At 40.1% G+C, this 20134-nt stretch overlaps 3 protein-coding genes across 3 annotated transcripts; all 3 read right to left on the reverse strand.

Annotated features, from left to right (window-relative positions):
* Positions 1–1104: 1104 nt before the first annotated feature.
* LOC118224081 (APC membrane recruitment protein 1-like) lies at positions 1105–9951 on the reverse strand. Its single transcript, XM_035411262.1, has 2 exons — positions 9835–9951; positions 1105–7651 (listed from the first exon to the last, which is right to left on the reverse strand). Exon 2 carries the CDS (start codon positions 7558–7560, stop codon positions 4243–4245), a length of 3318 nt encoding a protein of 1105 aa, XP_035267153.1. The 5' UTR covers positions 7561–7651; positions 9835–9951; the 3' UTR covers positions 1105–4242.
* A 1138-nt stretch (positions 9952–11089) lies between these two features.
* On the reverse strand, positions 11090–13495 carry asb12b (ankyrin repeat and SOCS box-containing 12b). Its single transcript, XM_035411263.1, has 3 exons — positions 13311–13495; positions 11935–12782; positions 11090–11769 (listed from the first exon to the last, which is right to left on the reverse strand). The coding sequence occupies exons 2-3, from the start codon at positions 12752–12754 to the stop codon at positions 11636–11638; spliced, it is 954 nt and encodes a 317-aa protein (XP_035267154.1). The 5' UTR covers positions 12755–12782; positions 13311–13495; the 3' UTR covers positions 11090–11635.
* Positions 13496–17434: 3939 nt separating this feature from the next.
* LOC118224083 (protein shisa-1-like) lies at positions 17435–19406 on the reverse strand. Its single transcript, XM_035411264.1, has 2 exons — positions 18927–19406; positions 17435–18562 (listed from the first exon to the last, which is right to left on the reverse strand). Exons 1-2 carry the CDS (start codon positions 19219–19221, stop codon positions 18036–18038), a joined length of 822 nt encoding a protein of 273 aa, XP_035267155.1. The 5' UTR covers positions 19222–19406; the 3' UTR covers positions 17435–18035.
* Between the last annotated feature and the right edge of the window lie 728 nt (positions 19407–20134).

Consider the following 20134-nt stretch of genomic DNA (forward strand, 5'->3'; position numbering starts at 1 on the left):
TGTGATGGAGACCATACCATCTAAAACATTGGCTCACAGACATATGCTCCCAGATGCATGAGGCAAAAAAGAACAAGATAAAACACCAGACAACAGAGTCTACTGATCACAGGGTCATTGCACTGCCTAAAATGGGAGCAGCCCACTTTCTCTCTTCCCTGGTGAATGGCTGGAGCCTCCCTGGTTTTCAATGGCTGCCTCAAAAGAATAGACTATCAACCAGTACCTCACACCCAAAATATCTAAACTGTAGGTTTAACTAGAGAAGGAAGCTGCAAGTAAATAAGTTCTCTCATTTTATTTTCAACTGTGGAATTACACCACAATTACATGTATTCCTCAGGTTACAAAAGAAGAACATGAAGCTGTTTTGTTCAGTGTGTAGTTTATGTAGTTTATTTTTTTCTGGTTCTGCCACAAAATAGCCCAATCCAAAAATATTTTCTCAGAATCAGTTTTTCCATCGGCAAACTCTTTCAAACAGAATTCAAAAAGTGGATTGTGGTACCAAAGGAATGCATCCACTAACAATATTCAAAATACTGTAGCAAAAATAGTCCTGCTCTTAACCATCCAACACATAATTACCAAAAATATTTGGTAGCACCTCACCTGACCTTTCCAGTAATGCTGAACAGTAATACTCATCAGCAATAGAATTACTGGTACAACTGAGGTATTTTACCAGACTTGCCACCTAGGGTTAGTATAGTTAGCAAATGTTATTCACCTAGAAGAACATAACTGACTAGCTGTTTTAAGCAGAAATGCACTTACAATATAATTTCTGGAAGATTAAACTGTAATTCTAATAACTTCTATACTGACAAGCAACCAAACACTTCTGTTCAGTTGCTTTTCCCATGTAGGTATGTTCTGTTATTGACCCGTTCGTGGGTTTCTCTTGGCCCCCTCAATACCATCATCAGAAACTATTCAGCAGGAGACCAGCACCAAACACGGCAGATAAAATATAGTTTAAAATATGAATTTCAAACACAGCATACTATTTCATGATATCATTACATGATAGTGCCCTGGATGTTGTGCAATTTCAAAACAAAAAGGCTTCATTTTAAACAGAAAAGAGGAAACACATTCATATAAAGTGAAGATCTTTGCTTTTATGAAACTTGAAAAATTGGGGACATTCACCACAATCATTTCAGAAGATCTTGCTAAAAACAAACTGCTTTCCAGAAAAAGGGTGTGAACAACAAGACAAATTCAGTTGCATCTTCATACTTACAAAATATATTCCAAAAGCAAACAGGTGAGCGCTTCAAAAAGGTTAGCATTACAATACAAAGATGTTGGTAAGAACCAGTCACAGAAATGAATTTTATATTAACATCCATAGGGAAGTCCCATAATGAATTAAAGAGAAAGGCTACTGTCGGTCAGTGTAGACTAAGAAAAGCAAAACTTTTGCAGTATCAGTACTCAACTGTACAGGACAAAGATTTAAACTAACAACCAGCACAATAAAACAGAAAAGGTGGATTCATAGTAAAAAAAGAAATGTTTTACATTAGCATATAAATAAGTCACAACACAGGATCTATAGACTAACCAGATAGTCAGCTCCATATTCTTAAAATTGGAAGTTACCGTTGAAGCTGAAAACTAGTTCTATATTCACAAAGAGGTTGCCCTGTCCTTCACTTTATGAATATTCATTAATTGTTATATAGTATACTTCTGGTAACTCCTGTTATGAGCAGCCACTTTCTAGTAGACATCCCTGGTCGTTGAATGCCAGATATAGTTCTGATTTTAGCTGCATCCCAATCCCAAATTTGGATAAATTAATAGGTTTAATGTAAGCTGGTGACCATGATGGATATACTCCAGCATGTCACCATTCAGATTCATTCCAAATATTAAGGTTTAGAGACCCTAATCATTGATCAACCTGTACCAAACTCAAACAGAAGTATCACTTCCAATTCAGGCCAGGGTTGCCTACCCCTTTCTTTAGTCAAAAGAAGCAAAGAGGATAGAAAGAACTCAGGAGCTAACCATGTTGTTGGTATGATTTCGAATAACACTGAGAAGGCACTGAAGCCTGACCTAGCAGCAGTGTTGATTTAAGGCAGACTGAAGCCCTATTAAATACAATCTTTCCCTTAAGTGAGGATATCAGATTGACATTTAAATCTTAATAGGATGTTCACACTTTCCCCATTGAGCACCGTAAAGCTCAGTGCAGCTTACAGTTTTGCTAAATTGGTTCTGCATGAACAGTCCATGCTGTGGATCACACATGCATTCATGCATCACTGGGTAAGTGCATGAGATAAGCTCATATTTCAACATGGCACACCTCCCACTGAGCTGACAGTACATCCTGCATGGTTACTGGGACAACAACAGCTATAACCAAGGGTCAGTGAGGAGCAGGTGTACATGTATGTAGCTTGCGTGTTCTATTGTTTCTGTACTGCTGCATTTAAATGAAGAAATAGGTTAAACACTCCCAAAATTGGGGAGAGACCTGGGGGGATTAAGCAACTGAAGTGCCCTGTAAGGGCAAAAGCCTACCCTGGGTATCTAACACTGACCTCTCGCTGAAAAGCAATGGCCTTTTTGTGTTTTACGTTTGCTGTGATAAAATTTCAAATGAGCAGCAAAGATTGCAAGCAGTGGAGCTATCCAATTGTAATAATTCAGCAATCTGGGCAGCCAATCACACTAAAGTGAAGTTGGGAGTTAAACATAATTATAGTATGAAAGGCTAATAGTCCCAAGCAGACTGGCAGTCATGTTTGCAAAATCAATGATGCAGGTAAAAATATTGATCGAACAACCAAAAAATACGCTATTCCAGGTCTCATGCACAACACACAAACTAGTGTTCTCAAATGCAGCGGTACCCTAAAACTATCCTAAACCAATTCTACAAGTAAAGCACTAGAGAGGACACAAAGAACCCATGGATACTGCTTCAGCAGAAAATCCTGCTACAGTGTAGTGAAGCCTGCACCTGTGTTCTGAGATGAGTTAATCCAAGGCAAAATTGCATTCGTTTGATTTCATGTGTCAATTAATATCTTCATAAGATCATAAATTCTTCCTCTCCCAACAAACCTTTTGCTTTATAAAATACAGGGCAAGATGTGACTGTACATGACAACCTGCACTTTGAAATACCATCCTGTCATGTATGTTTTCAAGCTTAAAGGTCAAACTGCAGTGCAGGGCCCACAATGTCATTTCCTGGTTTGGCAATGTGAGAAGTTATAAAGTACACTGTTCATACATTGTTCAGTCATGATATGTAGCAGTATAAATGTCTGTAGTTCTAGTCTAACTAAAACTAATGAATGTGAGCAAATTGTTAACATTCAGTCTACTTCCAGACTGTCCAGCAGCCTTGGAAATGAAAAAAGCACAGCTTGTAGCAGTATTCTTACAAATGAATGATACACAATAGCAGCAGTAAATATTTGACTAATAAAAGAACAAGGCAAAGAGACATACCTAAATACCTAAATAAATGGGTAAATGTATTAAAGGGTGGTTTAATCAAAGCACCATGAACCACCCTTCAAGAAGAACCCTAAACTAAAAGAACCAGCTAAAGGCCTTCAGGACATAGGTACACTTCAGACATGGAAGTATCAAGTATGTTTTGCCTTTGAATGCTCTGGTGAGGTTAATTCACAACGAGCACATCAAAGCATGATAGGTAGAATTGTGCTGTAATACAAAATATAAGCCTGTGCTTACTCTGTGACAGCAACCTGAAGACTATAAACAGTACCGTTTAACAGAAAATGCATGAAACAACTGTAATATGGACTACCTTACTGTAGATTCTAAAAGGCCATTTCTTGGATGCAAGATTACGATGTGATTAGATAAGGTCAGTTTAAAAAAGAAAATAGCCCAATCATACACAGAGGGAAAAAATATGACTTATTGCCATTTTCTCCATTTAAATGAGATCCAGAAAACACAGAGGGAACCACTATCTTAGCAATTAACAATCAATGTGAAACCTTGGCACACTCTGGTGAGAATCCACATAACTGCAGTACTTCAAGAAAACAATAAGGCTTCATGGTTAAGCTTTGCCTGGTATGGTACATTTTCAATAAAGACATGCAACAGAAAATTATTGGTGGGTGTTATGTCTGCAAACTTGTGAAATGACAATATTGGCAAGAAAATACTGGCAGTAAATGTGAATAATTCATATAAATTCTGGACTGTATCATCTTCAAACAACTCCAATCTCTACGCTGAGTGCTTGTGACAACCAACAGGCAGAGACACACTAAGATCTTCTCTGCCTTTGCTGGTGGATTCTCTTTGTTTCTTGCAGTTTGTCAGTTTGGAGGTTCGATTTGTGTCTGGACGGAAATGAGGCATCCCTCGAGTGATTCCCACAGGTCTGATCTTAGAAGGTGGTTGGGTAGACTTGTGGAGCTGCTTTGCAAAATGTTTCTGTGAGAAATGTGCTGGGTTCCTGTCATCTAACGCGGATACTTGAGCAGAAGCCCTGCGTGAGAATTCTCCTGGGGTCCCCGGCATAGACGCATCGGGTTGAAAGCTGCGGGGACCACATTGTACCGGCAGATGTGACGATTTGACCATCTGTCCAGGGCTCTGCAGTGTAGAATTACAGCCCAATTTCTCCTGCACCGCACACATGGAAATCTGAGGTCTGATTTTGCATTTAGTACCTTGGCCTATGTGCTGAGATTGTGGTCCTTCAGCCTGATAGAATGCTGGCTTAGCCCCCTCTCTTTCCAAAGCATACTCTATCCAGCCTATTCTTTCCTCATCAGTCTGTGAAGGCACTGAGCTTCCTGAAGTCTGTGGTTGCCATGATACAGTTGTTTCAGCTCTGCCCAGCATTTCTGGGCTGGCTAAGTGCCCATTAGTTTTGAAGTGTAAGGGGGATAACTTACTGGAACGTTGTTCAGATTTAGGGAGTGCAATCAATACAGGCTTCGGCTTAGTTTTTGTCAGACACAAGTCACTTATCTCAGATTCCAAGGCATCTGTGTCCAGGGACCTGCTTCTCCTCTTTGCTGATAGTGCAGCTGGTATAGGTGGGCTAATACCACCAAGGCCATAATACCGTGGAAGACTTGCAACCCCCCAGGCGTTACTACAGAGCAAACTCCGGTCAAAGTCATTTAACATTTTGTCATCCCATTCCGCAAATGCATCCTTTTGCAGGTAGCTTTCATATGGTGAGGACTCATAGGGCGATTCCACATCATCATCCGTACCCTCCATCTCCATTTCCATTTCCAACTCAATATCCATCTCCGTGTGACGATCACATTCCCCCTCATTTTCTGTATCGAATACGTCAAAAGTCACCATAGCTGGAAGAGCCTCCATGTTCTGAGTAAACACAGAGCCTTGTTCAGGGCCCACCAGACTGCGAGAGAGATTATTGAAAAGTCTGGTGTCGTTTGTGAAGTTCACGAGTGCTTGAGAAAAGCAAACAGTCTGCCCATGTTCTGCTCCTACCTCCAATTTGTTGGAAAGACTCATTTTCCCTTGATTCTCTGGAAGGTCCATTTGATGGACTTGCACTGCACAAGAAGTTAAATCTTGCAGTGGTAGTGCTGACTTTGGGATAGGGGCAGTACAAATGACATCTTTCGTGTCATCTAGATGATTGTCTTTTGATTTCTCAAAGCAGAACACACTTTTACCATTCTTGTTTCTGTCATTAAGGCATCTATGTTCATATGAGACACACTCATCTTTCGGACTTGGTATCCATGAAATAACCTGCAGCTGTTCCTCATTTTGGCAAGCTTGTTTTTCATTTAGCCTTGTTATGCACTCAGCGGGACTTTTTTTAAAACAGAATTTGAATTCAGCCTGTTCCTTAGCAGTTGAATTCTGTACATTCTGGGGTTCACGGAGATGCTCTTCATCAGGGTCCTGAGATGTCAAGCATAAAAAATCCAGCGTGTCCAGCGCGGATGACAACGTTTCAACTGAGTGTTTGCCCTCTACCGGGGGGCTTGTTAGGGGGTCCTCTGACTCATAGAGCTCATAAAGGGCATCACCGCTATAACTGTCTCTCGGCAGCCTTTCATTTGCAATTCCAACAAGGTCATGTCTTCTATCCTCATCCGGGCCTGGGGTGGTAGAATCATAATAGCCTTCGTCACTGTTGGGCAGTGACCCCTGCTGGTCACTCTGAGGTGTCAGCACATGTATTGGTGCATTGCTAGTGCCAGTTCCATGTTGCAAACTGCTGCAATTGCCACCAGCATCCATATGGGGAGAGGCAATGAGTGGTGCTTCAGTTACAGCCAGGCTAACATCACATGAAACATAACCTGGGTGCTCTCTAGGAAAGCTGCCCACCTCATCAACTGTGTCACTCTCCCATAATCCCCTAAGATAGTCTACCTCATCAGGAGTGGCCATTTCTTCCCCTCCACCTTGAAAATTGACATAGCTGGAGCTCCTCTTAGCAGCGCTGCAGCTCTTCTCTCTCACAACTGTCCTATCAGCAACGCCGTCCTCATCCTGGTCTGCAATGACATCCCCACAACCGGTCAGCGAGTCAAAGCTTTTCAGAGAGGCTTCATCCGCTGATATTACATAGACATGTTCAGGTGACTGAACAGATCGCTCACTGCTCTCTGCGAGGTCCAGCCTGGCAACAGAGGCAATGGTAAGGTCAACATTAGAGGATGGAGCCTCAACTTCAATAGCAACATTCAGAGCATTTGCTGCTGGCTCTAGAGCTGTAGCTACACCAGTCAGTGATTTCAAACTGTCCCGGTCAGTGCTGTCCTGGTCAGTGCAGTCAACAGGGTTTACAGACACAATAACCTCCTTGTTTACCTCACATGCTACAGTTAAAGTGTCTTTGACATCAGAAGCAGGAGCCTTGGGTTCAGCCAAATTACCCACACTCTTTGGGTCGTGGTTATCAATCTCAGACTCAGTGGAATGCATTGTGTGTTCACTGATGTCTCCCGACAATTCAAAAGTCTCACGATTTCCTGACTCAACATTTCTGTGCTTTTTGGGACACCTGAGGCTGCTAAAGAAACCTTTCAGTCCTCTCTTTGGTCGACGAAAGTGCAAGGATTTGTCCCAAAAGGCTTTATGATCACCACTGACAGTTGGCAGGCAGGAGGACACACCCCCTTCAGAAAGCTCGTTCATAACCTGTGAACTCTTGCTGCTGGGTAAGGCTGAGTCTTTCTGCCTGTGGTATTCAAAATCCTTTGTTGGCATGTCCCCCGCTCTTCCTCCATCTTCCCAGCTCACCTTGCTGATGCCATCGTGAGTTTTGCTCTTGTTTATCCCCTTTTTTGAGGTCCCCTTTCCATGACATTTTCTACTCCTGAAGAAGCTTGGCAGAGTGCAGATGCTTCTCCTGCCCCCAAAGAGCTTGAAGGCGGTCCACTTCAGCGTCCTGGTTGGTTGTGGCTCAGGAAGGTTCACATCACATGACTCACATGAGGACACAGCCTCAAGATGGAGCCCCATTGCAGTTTCTCCACAGACTCTAATCAAAGGTTCTGTCACACCAATGGGCACAGTTCCTTTTCTCGGCTCCATGGTGATTCTATCTCCAGAAGGGTTTGCTCAAATGTGGGTAGGAAAGCTGATGTAAAAGTCCTCTTTAAAATGGAGAGACATCTTATGTTTTCTGAAATGTCAAACAAGAGAAATAAATTGAATTAGATCATGAACTTTCTAGTACATGTTACCAAGCCCATCAGCATGACTGTTCAGCTCAAATAATAGCTACATCTTATCAATGTTTTACATAATTACAGGGATGGAGTAAATTCACAATGGAATTTCCATGTTTGGTATAAATCTGTTCTTGAACAGGAATACAAGGAATTCATTTTCCCTTAAATCCGCTTCTACTCCTACTGATAATTTTATTTGTACATATTATAAATGCCTTTTCCCTATTCTAGTTAAAATTCAAAACTGTGTGGACTGTAATTTTATTTAGAATTGACACCAAACCCTAGACATTTCAAATGATTTGGATTTTTTTCTATCAACAATTAGTATTCATGTCATGCAGACGTCAAAGTCAGTATCTTCAAACAAAATTTTTTTAAACTAGATAAGCTTACATCTCTGGATCTACTACCCCATCAAAGATATGGGAACATAATCCATAGCTCATTCAATCATGTTTATAGAATTAGTGTACAAGTGTGACAATGTTGTGCTTTTCAAGTTCTCTCTGTTCAATACCAGACATCCCAATTGCCAGGAATCACAACATCATTGAAAACAAGTAAAATGTAAGTATACAGCACAGGCTTGTTTCAAAACAACACCAAACACACAAGTAATCTGACACCACTGTAAACCTGTCTTTACCCTCTCTCCTCTCACATCAAAGAACAGTGGCTAATATCTAATGTGGTATCAGTTTTTCCTACTAAGCCTTAGATTTCTAAAAACTTAGATTTCCAGTTGCAGTCACTGTCTGTCAGCTCCCCTAACAGGTTGCAGTGTGCCTTTTTTCTACTAGAATTCCACTTCAGAAATATGAATGTTCAGATTACTCAATATAAGCTTACTTTATCCTTTTTGACAACACAGAACTTTTTACAAGCTATAATGCAATAAACTGATAGCTTAATATTTGTTAACTAGTCTAACTGAAAGCAGTTCTGAACATAAGAAATGTTTTTAATATATTATGATAGCTTAAAATGCGATATAACAACGGCTCTCTCAGCTACGTGTAGGCCTATGTCCTTTTACAGATAGCGTAAATCGGCTCCAAGCCTGACACTGTTGCTTCCCCTCAATATCATCATTCAATAGGCCCTAGTATGAAGTAGCCCAAGTGGAACTTTTGAATGACAAAATAAAAAAATCGGAGTGGCCCAGTGTGAGTGAAAAGTGTAGTTTTTTTCAAAACAAAATGTTTGGAAAACCAGTAGCCTATTATCGGGATGTTTTTATTTTCCTTCTCGATGTGCTCATGTAAACAGTACTGCACTGGGTGCCACAGTCATTCTGAACACCAATCTTTCCAATTGGATCATTGATATTGTGCTCACATTTATCGGTATAATTATTTAATACAAGGATCTGTTTGACTTACTAGCACAACTAAGAACAATTAAGGAATCAAAAAAAGCTAATTTTAGTGTTTGCCAACAGATAAGAATAGATAACCAGAATCTGAGTTTGTCGCATATTGTAGCCTATCGTTCGCTGTTTAGCTACAAGTTTCACAATACAACCCGATCAAGCATCCCCAGCAAAGCTCCACTCCAATGAATGGAAGCTCGGCCTATTCCAGGAAGAACACAGGCAAAACATGCAGAAACTTATTGGGTAACTTAAACGAGATTCGAGTCAGTCCTGCAGAACCAACATGGCACGACTGTCAGTGGTTTTGTAAATCAATTGCAGTATATTCGCCGGAAATATAGTTTGCATCATAATAAGCAAGCGAGTTACACGGCTAGCCAAGAATAATAGAGAATATCTCCATCAACTCTATTCAGGAGAAAGCAGGCAAGCGACCTAAATGAATACTGCTGACTGGCTAATGTGATAAAGCACATCACTGTTCAGCAGGCTACAGACTAATGTTTGTACCAGTTATGAAACTGCAATAGTTCTCATACGGATTGGCTAGTTCGCTTACGGGTTAACCTATTATCTAGTGTTTCAGCGATAAATCAAACGATTGCAACAAAGTATAATTCCAAAAGATGGTTAGCAAGCCTGCTAGCGAACTGGTCACAAAGCACTGGGAACTCGGCAGCTAGGTAAATGGATGCTTGCTAGACGGATCGTTTTCTTTTAAAATGTTACAGTGCCAAATGACATCAGCCGACTCACCTTTCATTCACTGATAATACATCAAGCTACAAGTTAACACCATGTTACTTCTTTGCATCCTGTTGAAACAAGCCGTCGAAGCTGTACATACTTGTTACCAGCAAACAAAGGCTGGACCGTTTGCGACAGAAAATGAATGACGGGGGGAGGACCCAATTGAGAAAAAGAAAGGAACAAGGGGGCAAATAGTATGAGGTGGGTGGGACATTCTCAGAGAAACCACGCTCGTCTTATTTCTAGCGTGTTTTATGGAACATACGTTCATACAGTTTATTAGAAGCTCTTCGATTGCTTGTACAAACAGCAAATGTACAGCAAATGTAAGTACACACCTTTGTTTATACACCGTGGATATATTATTCATGTTCAGTTTAAAAGTATAGTTTTTTGTTGACAATACATATTTTGTGCCATTTTTATACGGTTTAAGTATATTTGTTCCCAGAACATTGACATGCCTATGTCCAGAAATAGTTGCTTACACTAATCGAAAAGTATGCAAATGAAAAAGAATACGCAATATACAGCCCACTTACAAATCTGATTCCCGTTGTTATATATAGTTAATATCAAACCAGAGCCATGCAACTGATTTCATGCATTATCCAATAAGAGCACAAATATGTGGCACGAGATCCACCTCTGTCTGAACGGGAGTTCTTGATATTCCGTGTCCAGGCCACATGACCAGCTTGGACCAACAAGGGCAGTTGACTTCGTAATTTCAATAAAGAAGCATGGTGAACTGATTAGATAAAGAAGGCATATAATTTTCTTTCATGTTAAACATCAAAATGACACAATCACCCAGTGATATAAATTACAATGCAGTCTGGATCTTTCATTTAAGAACAGTTACTAGCAAGTAATAAGGTTTTCTTGATATGAAATCACAGGTTCTGTTGATTTGCTTAACAGGCTCTGTAGACTTCGTGGTGTGACTTTAAAACTGCCTTTTTTGTGCATTGAATTGCCCTGCCTTGCTCAATTCACTAGTTTAACTTACTTAGTTTATTTCCATCATATTCATATGTCTGGGAAAAATTACCTTCACTGACTCATTTTTTTTATGAAAACATCAATACTATAAATTGGTGAAGATATGTCTACATTTCACATCCACAAAAGCTGGTTTGGTAAAAAAAAAAAGAAAAACTATTATTGCATAATTTTAAAGTAGAAAGTATAAAATTCTTACAGAGATGCACAGAGAAAAAAGGTCTGATTAAATTAACATAATCAGCAAATAATAATAAAAAAAACTGCGCATTTTTTTTAATTTAAGTGATACAATATCAATAAAATCTTATTTAAAATACATAATCTCAAATACAGTACATGATTACATGCAGCTCCACTTCATGATTTCATTAAAGCAATTTTTTGTGACTCAAAAAACCCTTAATCCACCATGATAACTAACAATGATTGGTTAAACCTCAATTAATGGCAATGTATATGGAATTTAATTATATTAACAATTATCTACTGTTAAATGGTAAAAAAAAAAAAAAAGAATGAAAATCTATTTATTTGTACCTGGTCCATAAACAGATGGTTGGAAGTTCAGATGTGCCTTTGAAGGAGATTTACAGAGACAGAAAATATCCAGCCGTCAACAGAGTAAAAATTTGACTAATTTAGCTTGAGGTGGACGCTTGTTTAGGTTTCTACAGAGCAAAAAATATGAATCATGATATATATCTACATATTTCAAAGAAAAACAGAAAGAAAGTAGTTTGTGCTCAGTGTCATTTGCAAGTGTGAGGAGGTCCTCATACTAGCGTTACTGCAAGTGACATCATGTGACATGTTTCAGGTAGTTCCTCAGTACTGGGGGGATATCCAGAAGATCGATGGAACGCATTTTGTTTGCTGTACGTAGATAGCTTCGGATTGCCAGCCGTGTCTGAGACATCAGTGATTTGGGGCAAACTGAAAATAAACATAGGAGAAGGACTAAGTTAACTGGAATTTCTTGAAATCACAAGCTCCAATAAAATATAAACATTACATGATAATTAGCTATAGTGCAAAACATTAGCTACAGTGTAGGTACTATAGATATGAAAAGAATAACTGAAAACCAAATATTTTTACCTCTTTCTTTGAGTAGCAGCAGCACGGCTTCATTTTGCTTGGTGGTTTTGTCTATAATGAGAGTGGGCAGGTAGACATTTGCCCCAAAGTCTATCAGCAGCTGGATATACTCTATACCACAGCCGTACCTGAGGCACATCTCCAGCACGGTCTTAGGCTGTTTGATTCTGGCAAGCATCTTCTCCTCGATGCAGTTGAAATTTGGATCGCTGCCATGAAGGAGGAGCAGCTTGAAGCAGTCAAGGTGTCCATAAACTGCAGAGAGGTACAGGGGGCCAGTACAGGCTGTGGCATTGGTTGCCCACTCGGGTACCTTTGGCCGGACATTGACCTCAGCCCCATGCTGGAGGAGCTCTCTCAGGATGTCCACATCCCCCTCACGGGCAGCCGTGAGTACTGGAGAGCAGTTGTTGTACACGCTGCCATTGGGATCAGCCCCAGCTTTCAGGAGCGCCACCACGCAGTCCAAGTGCTTCCCGCTGACGGCAGTGAAGAGCGGGGTCTGGGCCTTCACGTCCAGGCTGTCTACCTCTGCGCCATGGGCCAGGAGGACTTCCAGGCACCGGAGGTGGCCCTGAGTTGCCGCTGTCCGGAGAGGGGTACCAGGAACCCCCCAGCCCGTCCGGCTGTTGATGAACTTCCTGTACTTCTCCTGGGACAGCAGCTCAGCGAGGAGTCCAGCATCATCGTTGGAGACGGATTGGTTAAGCAGCCGGCTCTCGGCAGTATCTTCCTCATCCTCCTCCTCTTTGGGGTGGAGCATGGAGAAAATCTTTGATATGTCCATCAAGCTCATGTTTATGGCTTTTCCAAGCACCATTATTCAAAGGAACTTCTCAAGACTCCATCTGGAATTGCAGTGGTTGTAAATAAAACAGCATTATGCACAAAATTGAAAAGAGAAAATTGAAAATCAGTCCGAATGTAGGCCCATCCACCAGCAACCAATAGGTTATATTTAAAGTTAATGTTATGCATTACACATGATCTTTTTAAGTGTATAACAACAACATGTTTTTTTTACATCCATTTCTCTTCAAGAGTGGCTGACATTCCTGTATCTACATCTTTGTTATTTTCACAGGTCCTGGGGTGAGCTGCAAGATACCACCAGAATACTTTTTTTAGAATGGGCTCCCCCTATTAAGTCTATTTCCTCCCAGTATTTCTTCCTATTCATTCACCAAGGGAGTTTTTCCTTGCCACTGTTACCCTAGGCTTTTTTTTTTTTTTTTTTTTTTAAGGCTAGGGAATGCTGTGAAACATATTATGGCAAATGTTTTGTAAAATGTGCTATTTCATTTAATTTTATTTTTAAAGCACAGCACTATTTGCCAAGCAGAAAACACATTCAGACAGTGGAAGAAGGCACTTACCTCTGTCAAAAATCCATACTTGACTGGATTACAAACACTGATGATGATGAGGTTGGTTGCGTAGATTTATCCTGCTCTCATTGCTGCAACAGTAGTTTGAACAGACAGAGCGTACTGGGAAGGGGCTATTTCCAGTGGACACAGACATATAAGCTGAGGCACAGTGTCACCGTCTGACACAGCACTGCCACACAGAATGGCCTGTTCGTCAAGGGGGGCTAATTTTAGGCAGCAAATGGATCTCCCCCAAACTTCCATTCTTGGAAAGCTTGAGCAAGAAAGGTATATTTAGAAGGTGATGGGCATGTGCCCCGCCACCATCTTAGTTGGATTGATTGGCTGGCCTTGGATTCTGGTACCATCAAGAATAAACAAGTATGCATGTAAGTATTTTTCTCTCTCTCTCTCTCTCTCTCTCTCTCTGTTTGTGTTAACTTACACTCATGTTTTGCAGCATTGTCATGGTTTATATTCATATGTCATATTTTTTGTTTCCTTTTTGGTCAAACCTGCTGCAGTCACTTTCAATCAGCTGTCCCGGCACTTCCCAAGGTCTTGTGTTCATTTGACAAATGCAAAAAGCCATTCACTGACTCCAGAAAACAATTTGTTTCCCCTTCTTGACCATGTCATTTTGTATTTCATGGAGCACATTATGATAAAATAAACTCATAAACGGTTACTTGGTAACTGGTGCTCAAAGCAGTTTCAAAATAATATGAAAACAGAAGTGACAGAATTATTTGTTATTATTTGTTTATGACAAAACATTCCTTTTCATTCCATTGTGTAATAAAGATGCTCTATGACACGTATTTTATGACTGGCAATGTTCTGTGACTGTCTGGTAGCGCAGTATAGTTTACAAAAAATATTGCTTAAGCAATAAAAGACCTTACAATAAAAAAAGAAAGGTAGGCCATGAAACATCACTGAATGTAACTGATAAAACCTTTCTATTTTGACTTATCTGAGGCATTTACAAATCGACAAGTGGTTCAGAGAACAAAGTGAATGCTTTCTAACTGCTGCACTTCTGCTTTAAAAAAAACACCACCATTTGATGCAGCAGTTAAAATAATAACCATAATAATTCTTAAAGAATGATAGTGGATGGTGTATTCTCAGTAAATGAGATCCCCCCCACCCCACCCCCACCCCCCACCCCAAAAAAAAAAAAAAATTAAGTTCATTCATTTAGTGTAAAAGTAGGAATTTGTAATCTGCTGCCAGCGGAGCTTTCAGAAGATCTGGTTTCAGGAAACGCTGAAGGTGCTAACAAATGGCAGCATAGAACAACATGAGGTGTGGCAGGCATTACATTACTCAAATTCTATGGCAGTATTCTGTTGCTTTGTGAAAAGCATTGTCTGCTAATATTTCTTATCTGTAACAATAACCATAGATTTTATTTTGTGGTGTTTTTCAGGGAACTAAAAGTTCTTTATATTGAAAGAGGGCAACGCACCTCAAGCACAACCACATTTAGCATAGCATACATAAGCAGTTGTAACAGCATTCCTTGAACAACTGTGATGATTCAGACAGTTCTAACTATATGTGATGATATACCTTTTCACTACTACTTCTCTCATTTTATAATTTGTAAAACAGATTGGCAGCTTACTTTTTTATACTGAATAGACCTCATGGCATGTTTTCAAAGCTATTTAAATATACTTTAATTGTTCAGCGTTTTTCTTTCAAGTGAGCAAAGTGACAGACAGGAATACATTTGATAGGAAATTACTATGATCATACTGTTGTAAAAGGGAATTTAAATTCCACATTCAGTGCTTAGATGGAGAAGTCAACCGTGCATGCCTGTGTGTGTCTGTGTGCGCATGTGTGTGCATGTGAGAGTGCGTACGTGTGCATGCACGTATGACAGAGAGATAGACAAAGATATAGACACAAAGTTTCTGTCTACCTAGAAGCAACAGCAGACAGACAGCATGACTGGGCATGGACATTATGGGGACGTATCCTGACAGACAGCTGGGGGGAGGGGGGAGGGGGGAGGGGAGGGTGATAAAGAGCACCAGATAGGAATCCTTCTTGTGGATAAGAATGTGTAGGAGTACTCAGTGGTTAAAAAAAGCTTTTCTGTCATTCCTCAGCTTGTCTGTTTTGGGAGCAACATAACTCTTGAGCTGAGCTGTGTAGATATTTGCTTGATCAACCAGTTTTTCCTCCCATCCTATAAACTACAGTATTCATGGAGCCAGAGAACACCTATAGGTAGTTTGTGTGTACAGTTACTTTTATAATTACAAATTTTGTGTCCAGAAACAGGGCCTTCTTTAAATATCATTCATCGTCAGTTTTTCTCACTCAAATTCATCTCCCTTCATTGCATGTGCTGTTTTACGCAGTCACTAGGGGTCTCTCTGAAACAACCCAGATTCCAGGTCTGATACCTGTTATAATTCTCACTAGGAAAAACACTGACTTCCATTTAATTTAAGCAAGTAAAGAATAGAAAATGACTTTATAATATAGCACCAACCTCATCAAATAAAACATTCATAGAACATTTCAGTTATTTTCAAACGAAATAGGTCTTTGGAATTGATTGTTAATTTACTGTTTTAATATTCTGTCATGAATGGATGAAATTGCCAGGTCCTTATAGTTCTTTAAAGGTAACATTTAGCTTTTAAGTTAAAAAAACAAAGATGAATAAGCCGCTTACCTTAATTAGCATCAATTTCCTTGTGGGTGAAATCTCCTTTTGCTAATCTCTATAGAAATGGCATTGTCATGTAGCACACCTTTGTGATTTAAACCAAGTAACCTCTAGATGAAGAGGAGTGGGGGCTTAAACCTCATGACCCCTCAATCACCTCATTCCTGTTTGTTCATGGCTTACAATTAGCATAGGTAAAATTAGAAAATGAAAGCAAGGCAACAGAAAACACAATTAAACAATCTCATTCCCCATTTAAAATGTTTTCATTATTTAGGTTAACTTTAAACTTTTTTCCTGGTTAACTTGTTTTGAATCAAGGTCTATACTGCATAAAGTTTTGGTAAAACTTGATAATGAAAGACTATTCACAGCTATCTGATTAGCACATGGTTGAGGCGTTAGTAATGCTGTTATGTAAAGGGAATTGTTCATTTCATGCATTGGTGCATTTAATTGCTGATTTTTATCTAGCAATAAGTATATTTAGTATATAACATTTGTAAAATAAAAAAGCCATTTTACATTGACACTCACTTGCTGGATTAGTCATTAAGACACTACACAAGAGTAAGATAGTTTTATATGATTTCATAATTATAGGAAAATGAACTTACATGGAAACATAAATCTCAGGAAATGTTAATAGCAGGATTTATTAAGCACTTAAAAGACATCATTGTAAAGATCGCTGACTTGGGAAACACCTTTTCGAAAAGCTTCTAATTAAAGTGTGGTACAATATGCTACATGTGTTAAATGGCAAGCTGTCAAGATAAACGGATAATAGTGATAACCTTCCGTAAAATGCACCACCGCAGATGGCCTGTAAGTTCATTACAGGACTTTTCTAAAAAAAACTGATATTATTTTAACTGTTTCATTTTATATTCACAACCCTTCTTTTCCTCAGCCAGATCCTCACACACTTGTCTTTCACACTCCATCAAACCCATCTCTCGGGGGATTAACAGACCAACTGGGCTCATTCCAGGCTGCTGTGAGTGTGAAGAGATAGCGGCCTCCCTCTGTTTCCCACCCTGCTGCTGTCACCCCCAACAGAGAAAGCCCCCAGAGCACCCCATCCCCCCTCCACATGCAGTCACTCTTCTTAAGACATCTGCCCTGAGTCACAATGAAAAGTTTTAAAACAGCTCAATCTCTATGGTTTCCTCCATCTTCTAGACTAATAGCAAGCAGCTCTTAATTCCTTTCACTACAATTTCACTGCTTCACTTAGGAAAATTTTGAATGTATTCTAAAGAAATGGAGCAACAGTAATAAATGTGGCCTGAAATGTTATGAATGCACTCACTGTCCCCATTGTAATTACCTGCTGCTATGCTATTAAATTACATGTGAAACCTAGCAGAACACACTGGCTTCTGTCATGTCCGTCTATAGAAGCCTAAAAACACACAGAACTCTTACAGGATTACATACAAAATATACAATTTTATTTTTTGCATCATGTTGCACTCACAATGGTTGTTTGTAGTACAGAAGGCCTTTACATTGTTTAAAAAGTGTCATGGATAGGCACACATGTAAGCAAATTATAATATAAAAGTTTTTTTTTTTTAAGTCACACTGATATCAGTGAATAAACATTTTACAAAAATGGTACAAAATCTTACGTTTTCTATTTTCAGAAGAAGCATTCCTAACACTCTCTGATCACTATGTAAATTTGTCAATTCAATATGAATTCCATTTTTATCCATGTAGTATATCTTGTTTTTTAATGCAAAAAAACAATAAAATAAAAATATAAAAATAAAAAATAAGTTTGTTTGGTATTGCATTAAACAGTGCGAATTCCAGATTGTATTAAATGTGTGATATGCCACACAACTTTTTCATTGATCCATGACCACAGTAACAACATTTCGAAATTTCTAATCATTCTGTTATTTTGTCATTTGGCAATCTGACTGGAAAACTACTCTCCAACATAACAATGTAAACAATGTGTAATGGTAATGGTGTCCCTCAACACAAAATTGTATTTACCAGTTTGATCTCATCAGAGGTGTTCACATGGCAATGCCAGGGTATATTGGCTCGGTGTGCATTGGGGCTTGTGGGAAGGAGTAGGGCTGCTGATGCCCATAGGTGGCATGTCCATCCAGGTAGGCAGGGGTCACCAGCACTGTGTGCTCTGGGGGGATTCCATAGCTTAGGTACTGTGGCTGGAAAAAGGGGCCCAGGGCCTGTGGTGGGGCAAGGTATTGTTTGGCATGGGCACCTGGTGTGGAGTACCCAGCTCTCCCTGCTGGCGCATACATGCTGTTGGTTCCCACCGCATCCTCTGTGCCCACATCAGAACCGTTGTGCTGTCTGCCCGTGGAGCCGGAACTGGCACTGGAGGGGCAAGACGTAGCCGCTCCATCAGAGGGAGGCCCGGATTCCAGCAAGTGGCTCTGGATCGGGGTCGATTCGCCGCGGCTCTCTCCAGGCTTGGGCTTCAGGCATCGGCAGCAACAGGCGGCAACAACGGAGCCAACGAGTACGAAGGACACAAACGTGCTAGCCACAATCACGAAAGGCAGATACATAGGCACTGAGGGGGAAAGCATAAAACTTTATTAAGTAAAGCTGAAACACACAGACCCCCCCCACTCCTACGCATCCGCTGGCCATTTTCACCACTTCAGTCTGGTCCAACCCTACACTCCACATAAGGAGTAATTCAAAACCCTCCCAAGAGCACTAAAAGTGCACTGAATGGAGGGCAGTGAATTCCAGGATAAGGTTTCCTCGAACAAAGCCAGTTTGTATTTTTGCCTCCTTTCGGTTTAAACTAGGTTTAAAAACTTGGCATGAGGAGACATGAACAAAGTAGTCTATAATTTAAGTAATACAAATAGAAATGGCAAAATAGAGACGGTTTTTAAAGAAACAGCTAATGCTTGCAATGGTCTTACCTTGTGGCGGAGTTTCGTTGGCTTGCATGTCGTTTCCCATCTCGAAAAAATTGTCGTTGTCGCAAGTGGTCTGGTCCAACCTCGCCTCGATTGCCGTGCAGCAGTACCGCAGAGCGCAAGTTCCACAGCAGTACTTCGCGTCCTGGCCATCATAACGCTCCGGACACTGGAAACCTTTGTGCCAGTTTTCAGCTTCGGTCCAGCCATGGCAGTACTCTCCAGTGCTTTCAACTCCAGTTAGTTGCGACCCGGAGATTAGGAAACACAAAGCTCGAACTACAATAGAAAGTTGCATCCTGACTATATTACTCAGTGTTCGAAGTCTTGTCTGATTATCCAGAATTAGACTTAAAATTTTAGAAGTACTTTCCTGTCTGTTTTACCTTTTATATCCGAAATAAACGTATAAGAGACGAAAAGAAGCGCGAAGCACAGTACAGCCACTGTTTCAGCCAGCACTCACAAATTGACACGACACACTTGCAGCCTCCGCAGTTTTCGCCCCTTGCCCCCACGTATATAATCCTATCTCACGAGTGGGTGGAGTTCATGGATACAGGCATTGTCGACGATTACCCGGATTCTCAGATAATCTCCATCCCGGGACAAACTAGTTAAATAGGGTTTTAAAGAGAATTGAATTGATTTTCGTGTCTCCACGCGACACTTAACACAGACCAGTGCAACATCTGTGTTTTCAGAAATCAGGAGTAAAAAACTGTTCTGTTAGTTTTATCAGATGTGGCTATTTTCTTTGGATAATAAAACCAGTTTAAATAATCAGTTTATTATACTATAAAGGATATTATGATACATTCACTAGACATAAAATGCCTAATTAATTCCTTAATACAATTTTCTACGTATGTGAATTACCTTCATTTCCCGAGAAACGGACAAAATGTATAAGGAATTTTTTTTAATGAGTAAATTGCTCTATTCCCGTCAGATTTGTAATCTCTGCAAAATGCAATGTACAAATCAGAGCCTCATTGATTGTGCAACTCAACAGGTGACACCATAGAGAAGCTAGCCTGGATTGTTGCATTACCAGCTAATTTTCAGTCCAGAGGAGAAAAGCACTCATGGGACGCCCATAAAACTGCACATCCCAAATTATTGAGAAAGGAGAAAGCATTTTGGCATGCCTGGTAAACGAGTCCAAGACAGAGATAAGCTATAACATAAGACAGAGCTGTCAGGTCAGA

Source organism: Anguilla anguilla, chromosome 3 (genome assembly GCF_013347855.1).
Source record: "Anguilla anguilla isolate fAngAng1 chromosome 3, fAngAng1.pri, whole genome shotgun sequence".
Taxonomy (NCBI): domain Eukaryota; kingdom Metazoa; phylum Chordata; class Actinopteri; order Anguilliformes; family Anguillidae; genus Anguilla; species Anguilla anguilla.

What these genes read in the sequence shown, in the direction of transcription:
- asb12b (XM_035411263.1), bottom strand. Translation starts at nt 12,754, where the DNA reads ATGGTGCTTGGAAAAGCCATAAACATGAGCTTGATGGACATATCAAAG. An exon ending in GCTGCTACTCAAAGAAAGAG is followed by an intron (nt 11,770 to 11,934) that starts GTAAAAATATTT and finishes GTTTATTTTCAG; the next exon opens with TTTGCCCCAAATCACTGATG.
- LOC118224083 (XM_035411264.1), bottom strand. Translation starts at nt 19,221, where the DNA reads ATGCAACTTTCTATTGTAGTTCGAGCTTTGTGTTTCCTAATCTCCGGG. An exon ending in CAACGAAACTCCGCCACAAG is followed by an intron (nt 18,563 to 18,926) that starts GTAAGACCATTG and finishes TTTCCCCCTCAG; the next exon opens with TGCCTATGTATCTGCCTTTC.
- LOC118224081 (XM_035411262.1), bottom strand. Translation starts at nt 7,560, where the DNA reads ATGGAGCCGAGAAAAGGAACTGTGCCCATTGGTGTGACAGAACCTTTG.